The sequence below is a fragment of the Acinonyx jubatus genome, chromosome B4 (assembly GCF_027475565.1).
Source record: "Acinonyx jubatus isolate Ajub_Pintada_27869175 chromosome B4, VMU_Ajub_asm_v1.0, whole genome shotgun sequence".
Classification (NCBI taxonomy): domain Eukaryota; kingdom Metazoa; phylum Chordata; class Mammalia; order Carnivora; family Felidae; genus Acinonyx; species Acinonyx jubatus.
In genome coordinates this window covers 124,846,930-124,857,127 of record NC_069387.1, presented here as the reverse complement: position 1 = coordinate 124,857,127, position 10,198 = coordinate 124,846,930, and the positions used below count along the sequence as shown (strand labels likewise).

Genomic DNA, 10,198 nt, shown 5'->3' with positions numbered 1-10,198 from the left:
AGATATTTGTTTTGCAAATATTTTATACACATTTCTGGTGTGACTTTTTATTTTGTTAATCACATCTTTTCAAGACAAAAAGCTTTAATTTTGATGAAGTTCAATTTGTCAATTTTTTAGTGGTTCTTGATTTTGGTGTCTTATCAAAGTTACAAAGATTTTCTTGTATATTTTCTTCTGTAACTATTATAGTTTTAGGTTATATGTGATCATGTATTATATGTAATCATGACTTTTTACATGAATTTTACATCTCTGAAATTAATAAAACTGTTCAAGGGGTGCCTGGGTGGCTCAGTCGGTTAAGTGTCTTAGTCTCAATTTTGGCTCAGGTCATGATCTCCTGGTTTGTGAATTTGAGCCCTGCATTGGGCATCACACTGTCAGTGAGGAGCTGCTTGGGATTCTCTCTCTCCCTCTCTCTCTGCCCCTCCCTCCCTCAAAAATAAATAAATAAACTTAAAAAAAAAAAAAAGGCATGGAAAACCAGAGTGAAATTATTCAGCCTTTTATAAGACACATCATCATTCTCTAGGTCCCAGGTTTGAAGTGGCATTTTACGGAACACTGTGTCTCATACACTTGTGATATGATAACTTTTCCTGATTTAGACTTCTATTTGTTGTTACCAAGAGAGCAAAACCAGTATGACCTGTCAATGTTAAGTGCTTAGTTTCCTCATTTGGAATGTGTTTTCTTTTTATGAGAAGGTAAAGGAAACATTATATTGAGTTGAGACCACTCCCACCTCTCATCCAAAACATTGTGCATGCCTTTGCCCTTTACCTGGGATTATATTTTCAAAACCCACCAGTCTCCACTAGACTACAAGCTGTTCAAGGTTAAGACCTAGGTCTTATTTTGTATTACTATGTTTGAGATGAAACATTCAGTAAATGTTTCCTGAATGAAAGGAGGAATTCCTGGGTCTCTGCTGCTCTGCTGGTGTGGAAGGAAGCTACCAGGCCGCTTGTCTGTAGTTCTAATGTCACTGCTCATGAACTTGGCTTTAGAGAAAAACTGTCCCGCCTCAGTATTCCCGGAGCTTAGCACAATGCTTGGCATGCAGGAGAGAAGAAGGGCAAAGAGACAAGGGGAAGAAAATTTGTACAAAATCCCATACACCCCTATTTATGACTTAAAGCAGGGAAACTGGGCAACCTTCAGGTGTAACATAAGGTGAAAACTGTTCAGGATAGAGTCCCAATTCCTCCTGGGCAACAGCGCCAACATATTTGGGCTAAGTCCCTTACTTCGAATCTTTTGGGCTTGCGTGGACCCACGCTTCCCTAGCAGGAGAACGCTACGAACACTGAAACCGAGTCTGAGGATTTAGGGGACTCAGAACCCGCTCAATACATGCTCTGCAGCGCTGCATGCTTAGCAACTGTGGGTCGATAGCTCGGCGCTCGACGCAATCCAGCCGGCCTGAGACGCGACGCTCCCTCCAGAGCCTCTCCGGGCCCCGCACCCCTCGGGCCTGAGTCCTCTCGGTGCGCACGCGCGGAAGGGGCTCGGCTGGGGGAGGGGCGCCGGAACGCAGTCGCCGCTAGCGGGCCACTGCGGGGAGGGGCGCACGCACGAGGGGCGGAGCGGCAGGCGTCCCGAGTGGCTGAGGAGCCGGAAACGCGCCTCGGAGGGTGCGGCCCTGAGGAGTCGGCGGGCTGGGCCGGGCCGGGCCGGGCGGGAAACGTTAGGCCAGCGGCCCCCGGGGCGCGGGGGTCGAGCGGGCGGGGAGGGCCCGAGGCAAGCTCTGCCCGGATGAGGAACAAAGCGGTGGGGCAGGCGCGCGCGCCCCCCGCGCGGCCGGCAGGTGGGCTGCGCGCGGGCCCGGCCGGGGCTGGGCGAGGGCGGCTGGGCCTGCGGGCCTCAAGCCGGCGGGCGGGCGAGTCAGTCGGCCGCCCCTGGGAGGCGGTGTCCGAAGCGCCCGGGCGCGCCGGTGGCGAGGGGACGGGGACCGCATCCACTCCGTTTTGGTGACCGCCCTTGTCCTCTCCTCCCTCCCACCCCCCAGGTTGGGCAGCCCCCCTCCCGAAGCTTCTGGAGGAAAAGCCCCGGGTGTCCCCCGGCATGCCCCATCTCGCGGCGGGGTGCGCGGCCGCCGGCCCTCGGGAGAAGTTGGGCGGCCCCGGACGGCCGCGGGGCCGAGGGGCCGCGTTTGTGCAGCGGTTGTAAGCAAGATGCGGTAGCACGTGACCCTGGAACGCAAACCCTGATGCCGGTTCCCCGCCGCGCGTGTGTTCTTTTCTCTGACACTTGGCCCCAAGCAGATGCATCACAGGTGAGTGATGGGCCCTGTGCTGGTGACATCTTTGGGAAGAGTGTGGCAAATCAGAGTTCAGAGTGCCTTTCTTTGGTTTTGGTGCCACGAGGGAGGTTACAGGTGCGATTTGCAAATGGATTTATGTCCCAAAGGAGACCAGAAATCCAGAAACCAGAGTTAGGTTGAATCCAGCCTCATGCAACCAAATTTACTCCAAATGTGAATCGTTCTAGATAGCCACACGTTGATTTTTGGCTCATTCACCCCTTTTCCCTGTGTCTTTGAGTTATTTGAGAGTTTAATATCTTGATCTGGATTCCAGAGTGTATTTTTAGCTTAACACCATGCTTCACCTTGAATTTTGCTGGTTACCCTGTGGCTCAGATGGTAATGTGGGGGAATTAAGTTCTTAGTTTTGCAGGTTTCATGCAAATATTTCAGGTACTTGATGATACCATGGCAGTACAGATCGGTGCCAGATAGAGTTACATTTGGCTGTTGTTTTGGGACCCTTTCATAGGCTGTATGTTTAGGATGAGGAAGACGAATTCACTGAAGCTGCTGAACCTGTCCATGCCTTTTGCAAAGTGGGTGCATTTCAGTTAGCTTTTTATATGTCATTCTAAGAAAAAGTTGTAAGATTAGCAAGTGGCAACTGTGGTTTATTCTGTAAGTCAGAAACACACACATACAAACTGCAGAAGTGTGAAGGAAATGATTTTACCAGGAATGAGTAGGGAAGAAGAGAGAGCTTGGTATCTTGATTTTTAGCTCTTCTTCCAAGCTTGCTTCCTAGAAACCCGTATGAGAAAGGTAGGTAGAATAGAATTGCACTTTAGAATGAGAGTCTTTGGATCTCATTGTAAATTCCCTTCATCTGCTTGCTTTCTGTGGGGTATTTGTTACCTTTGGTTTATGGCTGCTGAGGTCATCACATTTCAGTGACTCACGACAAAGCAGAAATCTGCTGAGCCTCACACTAAACTCTGGTTTGAACTGGTTTGAGAAGAAGGCCTAGGAGTCAACCCAGAAACACCATTTTGATTTTTATCTGGAGATGAGGTACACAGATTAAATTCAGGAATTTTTAGACTGAGATTTGAAGCTATAGACTTTTAGCTTACTTAAAAAAAATATTGTAGCCATTTGTTATAGGTTATTGCTCTGGTGGTTGTAGAGTTTTAATTACATTTATAGCTGTAAGAAATTACAGGAAAAGTCCATTTTAAACAAACTCACCTAGAAACTTTCAGAATTATAGGTAGCTGTTGTTTCTTTAGGCTATAGGATTTTTTTTGCATTCTTTTATAGCATAATTAAATACTTGTACTGTTATTAATGTGTTGTCCTTGATGCACCTCATTTATCCTATGCTTCTAGTTGCCTTTCTAGTAAGGATGAAGATGCATTGCTTCATCCAGATCACATATTTCAAAATTTTTTTTTTTTTTTTACATTTATTTATTATTGAGAGACAGAGACAGAGCGTGAGCAAGGGAGGGACACAGAGAGGAAGAGACCCGGAATCTGAAGCAGGCTCCAGGCTCTGAGCTGTCAGCACAGAGCCTGATGCGGGGCTTGCGCTCTCAAACCACGAGATCATGACCTGAGCCGAAGTCGGACGCTTAACCGACTGAGCCACCCAGGTGCCCCTCATTATTAATAATTTAATTCAGACCCAGTATCACTATAACTCCTGTAAAAAGAATTAGTAAAAATTCTTTTGAGTGAATTAAACCAAACCATCTACAAAAGTCTGGTTTGAAGTAATAGGCCATTTGGAGAAAATACTGTGAAAGAAAAAGCTTGGGTATTTAAAAAAACAAAAACAAACTCTTATTGCCATGTGCTCGATAAGGATTGTGCTTTGCTTCAGGTAGTGTGCGTAGGGTTTGAAACAAAGCACACCTGAGTTAAATCATATTTTTGCTTTGTGACGTTGACTGAGTTAGCGTCTCTGAATCCCAGAGTTTTTATGATTAGAAAGAATATGACATTCGCTGTCTGAGAGCTGTGAGCATAAAAATGAATTAGTAGTTGGTCCGCTTTCATTTCCCTATCCTGATTGCCTCAGGTTGTGCAGTACCTTAAAACGGAATCACTGAGGTAAGATTTTGCCTAACTCGTGTGTGCTCTTTCCTAGGATGAATGAAATGAACCTGAGCCCAGTGGGGATGGAGCAGCTGACTTCATCCTCTGTGAGCAATGCCTTGCCAGGCTCAGGGAGTCACCTAGGGTTGGCTGCCTCACCCACTCACAATGCCATCCCTGCCCCAGGTGAGTGGGAAGGGAGAGCGACTGGATTTGAACACTTAATTGTATTATCAGTTCTAAATGGAGCCTGCAGGGGGTCAAAACCCCTTTACGAGTGTGAAGGGGAAGCCAGGCAGGTGTGAACAGCAGTTCTGCGAGTGGCGGCATAATGGAAGGAATGTTTTTGTGGAGTCCTGGAGTGCTAGTGGACAGGAGTGGCAGCTTTTTCTGATTAGTCCTCTTGTGGGGTGGGTGGCCTGTTACCTAGAGCTGTAATTTGCTTGGCATTTTTTCTAGGATTACCCATTCATCTGGTTCACTCCCTTGGCGCTCTGTCCCTGGGTCAATAGAAGAGGATGAAAGTTACTCTATTAAGTATTCTCAGTAAATAGGAGGAATTGAGCTTTATTTTCCATTACATCCAAAACCGGGAACAACCGCAAATGCATGAGGCTGAGAATTCTAACAGGAGATGTCAGAGACGGAGCTCCCAGGTAGGGCTCCCCGGGAGCCTCAGTATCCAGAGAGGAGTTGTACAGAAAAAGCTCCCATTTTCTCTACCACTGTACATTTAAAACCTTTTTATCTGCTTTATTTTCTTTTTGCTACTGAAATAGAAAAGAGATAAGCTGTTTGTTCTTACAGTGGTAAGCTAGTGGTCGTTAAAGATTTGTGACATCGTAATGGACTTTACCGAAATAAGAATTAATGTTTAGGGTATTTTTTTCCCTAGAATTTATTTAATGTTTTTAAAATTTATTTTAGAGAGAAACAGAATGCAAGTGGGGAAGGGGCAGAGAGAGAGAGGAAGACACAGAATCGGAAGCAGGTTTCAGGCTCTGAGCTGTTAGCACAGAGCCTGACATGGGGCTCGAACTCACAAACTGGGAGATCATGACCTGAGCTGAAGATGGATGCTTAATCGATTGATCCACCCAGGCACCCCTAAGGATATTTTAAATCTATAAGTTGTTTAAATAGTTCTCTGTAGGGAATTACCTGCTTAATTACTACTGCGCAGCAGTTAAATAAATTCATCTGAACTAGGGTCTCCACATTCCTTTCAGTGTCCACAAAAGAAATTAAACAATTTATTAGTGAGTTCATTTGATTATCTCTTAGGCATTCCTTTTAGTGAACACTCTCGTTAAGGAGGAAAAGCCTATTAAAAAATATTGCCATGGGCAAACATAAATCACTGCTCAAGTTGCTCAGTATTCATTATTATACCTAGGTACAGTAAGAGTCGTTTCCACACCTTGCAGATATAATCCAAGGTAGATACAATCTAAAGTTTGAATTTTTTTAAATCATGAAATACAGCATATGTACAAAAGACTATATTTGTACAGTTTTGCGCTTCCAAGTAGAAGCATATCTAAGAAATTTTATTTAAAGTTTTTTTTAAGTCTATTTATTTTGAAAGAGAGAGAGCACGTATGCACACACAAGTGGGGGAGGGACAGAGAGAGAGAGAGAGGGAGAGAGAGAATGCCCAGCAGGCTCCATGCTGTCAGTGCAGAGCCTGATGTGGGGCTCGATCTCACAACCTGTGAGATCATGACCTGAGCCAAAATTAAGAGTTGGATGCTTAACTGACTGAGCCACCCAGGCACCCCTCTAAGAATTTCCTTTTTAATTTTTTTAATGTGTATTTATTTTTGAGAGAGAGAGAGACATAATGTGAGCAGGCAAGGGGTAGAGAGGGAGACACAGAATCCGAAGTAGGTTCCAGGCTCTTAGCTATCAGCACAGAGCCTGACTTGGGGCTCGAACTCATGAACTGTGAGATCATGACCTGAGCCTAGTCAGACGCTTAACGAACTGAGCCACCCAGGCGCCCCGGCTAAGAATTTTTAAACAGTAAAACATTCTCACCATATAAAATAGTAAATATAAATAATGCGGTTAAAAAAAATCTGTAGGGGTGCCTGGGTGGCTCAGTTGGTTAAGTGTCCGGCTTCAGCTCAGGTCATGATTTCACACTCTGTGAGTTTGAGCCCCGTGTTGGGCTCTGTGCTGACAGCTCAGAGCCTGGAGCCTGCTTTGGATTCTGTGTCTCCCTCTCTCACTGCCCCTCCCCTGCTCATGCTCTCTCTCTCTCTCAAAAATAAATAAAAACATTAAAAAAAAATTAAAAATCTGTAATATCATTACTCAAAGACTACTCCTGTGAGCTTTGGTATTTTTTCCCATTTTTATCTCTGTATGATTTGTTCTTTTAAATTTTATTTAAACTAGGTTTTTAATTGTAATTAAATGTTTTAGTACTTAAAAGCAATACAGACAACTGGAGGATCAACTTGGCCATTTTAAAACTAACTTGAGAACTAACTTTAGGGCCTGTTTGTGGATATTTGCACAACACTTCCTGTCTGGGGATATAAAGGGCTTTTAGGTGAGCTTTTTCCCCATTTGCAGAAACTTTCTTGAGTTTAGCTAGTGATTATTGAGAGAATTTTTAAGTACTTAACTTTCTTTTAATTGAGAAAAAAAACTTTTTTGTAGGCCTGCCAGTGGCAATTCCAAACCTGGGTCCCTCCCTGAGCTCTCTGCCTTCTGCTTTGTCTCTGATGCTCCCAATGGGTATTGGGGATCGAGGGGTGATGTGTGGGTTACCCGAAAGAAACTACACCCTACCTCCACCACCTTACCCCCACCTGGAGAGCAGTTACTTCAGAACCATTCTACCTGGTAAGTATTATAGTTATTTGGGAAATTTGAAGAAAGAATAGAGCCTCCTATTAACTTCACTTCTTGAAGACTTGAATAACCCGATTTTCTGTTTGTCAGTATTAGATATTAATCTCTAGGTGGGGAAAAAAAATCTTTATATGTTTTTGTACTTTTCCTTTTAGCGTATACAGATCACACATTATTAATATGGCAGTTTGACTAAGCATAATTTCTTTTTTTTTTTTAATTTTTTTCTTAACGTTTATTTATTTTTTGAGACAGAGAAAGAGTATGAATGGGGGAGGGTCAGAGAGAGAGGGAGACACAGAATCCGAAACAGGCTCCAGGCTCCGAGCTGTTGGCACAGAGCCCGACGCGGGGCTCGAATCCATAAGCCGCAAAATCATGACCTGAGCCGGAGTCGGACGCTTAGCCAACTGAGCCACCCAGGCGCCCCAGACTAAGCATGATTTCTTAATGACAGATGAACAGTTTTTTTCCTTTCTCCTCCAGTGTTTCCTTGATTTAATTTTCATAATTTTGCAGTTGTAATTCCTGTCAACCACACGTCCTGCTAGTGTCACTATCTATTATAAATTAAGGTTTATTGGTTTTAAGTTTATTGACTTCTTATTCTCAGTTTATGTTTCAGAAAATTTAGCAAATGGGGAGAAGAACCACCAATAGTCCTATCATCCGTCTTCTTGGTGTACTTTCTTCCTGTCTTTTATTTTGGTGTATAGATTTTTACTGTTTTTCATAACTAAGACTGTACTTTCTATATGGTTGTGTGTCCTTTTTTCCACTTAATATTTTCCTGTGTTTTTACATAGTTATTTTTCCTAACTTCTGCATGGTTTTTGTAATTATTCTTTTTAATGCTGCATTACAGTCTACTGAATGGATATTCCATCGTTTGTTATTATATTAATCTTTATTGTTGGACAGTTTGGTTTTTTTCCAGGTTATTACTATTATAGGAATGTCTTTGTGTATAATATTTATGAAATGCATTTAGTGAAGATTACCATTAAGTGGAATTTCTTGTGCAAGAGCCTATGAAAGTGTTTTTGGGGTTCATATGCTCTTGCACATGAGTATATGTATTAAGTATGTATGTACTTGTATATATTTAATTTTATATATATATCTAAAAGTATATGTATACTTTTATATATTAAGATATGTATACTTTCCAAAGAGGTTTTAGTAATTTACATTCCCACTGGCAGTGCAGCAAGTACCATTTGACCACATCCTTACAAGCATGAGTGTTTAAATGTTTCTTTCGGTTTTAATAAAGCAGATACAATTGTGACTTATTTTGAATAGACCGTAATGTGTTATGATAGTTTAATAACTTAAAACTTAGTTGTATTTAATTAAATTTTATTAAATTAATTAACATTTTCATGTGGAAGATCTGCTTTTATTACCTTTTAACTATAATAGAGGAAATTTCAGTATCTTAAGTTTCAGGAATTCCAACTGTATATATATTAAAGGTGTCATTTAAATGCTCAATTTCCAGTGACTTCAAAGGAACATAGTTAATTTTTTTTTTACGATTTCTGAGTTTCACAGGGAAAACTGAATTATGGTATATGAATGTTGCTATTTATAAGGTATATATCAGTTAAACCAAATAGGAGATTATGGCCTATTTATGTTGCTATTTTTAAAGTTTTTTTTTTTTTTTTTTTTTTTTAAGTTTTTATTTATTTTGAGAGCCAGAGCAAGCATGAGTTGGGGAGGGGCAGAGAGAAAGAGGGAGACAGAGAGAATCCCAAGCAGGCCCTGCTCTTCAGTGTAGAGCCCCAACACAGGGCTGGAACTCATGAACCATGAGATCATGACCTGAGCTGAAATCAGGAGTCAGATGCTTAACCAACTAAGCCATTCAGGCACTCCTATGTTGCTATTTTTATAAAGCATATATGTTAATTAAACCAAAGAAGTAGATAAGAGATTAATTTAGTTACATTTTTAAGGAAAGTAGCTTCTAAGATTTGGAATTCCTTATATTTAACAATGTACTAAAAAGTCTCTAAAATCTCATCTTCTTCTTTTTTCAGGCATTTTATCTTATTTAGCTGACAGACCACCACCTCAGTATATCCACCCTAACTCTATAAATGTTGATGGTAATACAGCATTATCTATCGCCAATAACGCTTCAGCTCTAGATCCCTATCAGTCCAATGGAAATGTTGGATTAGAACCAGGCATTGTTTCAATAGACTCTCGCTCTGTGAACACACATGGTGCCCAAAGTCTTCATCCCAGTGATGGCCATGAGGTGGCCTTGGACACAACAATCACTATGGAGAATGTCTCTAGGGTTACCAGCCCAATCTCTACAGATGGAATGGCAGAAGAGCTTACAATGGACGGAGTTGCAGGCGAGCATGCCCAAATCCCAAATGGCTCCAGAAGTCATGAACCTCTGTCTGTAGATTCTGTGAGCAACAACCTTGCAGCAGACACTGTAGGACATGGTGGTGTGATACCCATTCATGGGAATGGCCTGGAGCTCCCTGTGGTCATGGAGACAGACCACATTGCAAGTCGAGTCAACGGGATGTCTGACAGTGCCCTCAGTGACTCCATCCACACCGTGGCCATGAGCACCAACTCTGTAAGCGTGGCACTCTCTACCTCACACAACCTCGCCTCCTTAGAATCTGTTTCCCTCCATGAAGTTGGCCTAAGCCTAGAACCTGTGGCTGTCTCCTCCATCACCCAGGAGGTTGCTATGGGGACAGGTCATGTAGATGTATCTTCAGACAGTCTTTCTTTTGTACCACCTTCACTGCAAATGGAAGACTCCAATTCAAACAAGGAAAATATGGCAACCTTGTTTACAATTTGTGAGTGTGCTTAGCCTTTTTCTTTTGGAAATATTGGTAGAAAGGGCTATCATCTCTAACAGATTTAATCACAAAGTCAGGTGTTGATTAAGGGAGTATAGAAAGTAATAGACTTTGGAATTTTTCTTTGTGCATT

The 10,198-nt window shown here is 42.5% G+C and overlaps 1 protein-coding gene across 5 annotated transcripts in view; it reads left to right on the top strand.

Annotated features, from left to right (window-relative positions):
• The first annotated feature begins 1,649 nt into the window (after positions 1-1,649).
• The window catches only part of PRDM4 (PR/SET domain 4), a 29,205-nt gene continuing 20,656 nt past the window's right edge, over positions 1,650-10,198 (top strand). For 4 of the 5 annotated variants that reach the window (XM_053226704.1, XM_027070912.2, XM_027070910.2 and 1 more), the window contains exons 1-5: positions 1,650-1,813; positions 2,015-2,281; positions 4,407-4,540; positions 7,025-7,210; positions 9,268-10,062. In XM_053226704.1, the coding sequence (XP_053082679.1) occupies positions 2,271-2,281; positions 4,407-4,540; positions 7,025-7,210; positions 9,268-10,062 (1,126 nt within the window). In that variant the 5' untranslated portion in view covers positions 1,650-1,813; positions 2,015-2,270. The remainder of the gene's footprint in view (positions 1,814-2,014; positions 2,282-4,406; positions 4,541-7,024; positions 7,211-9,267; positions 10,063-10,198) is intronic. The other variant, XM_027070909.2, reaches the window with a different exon arrangement.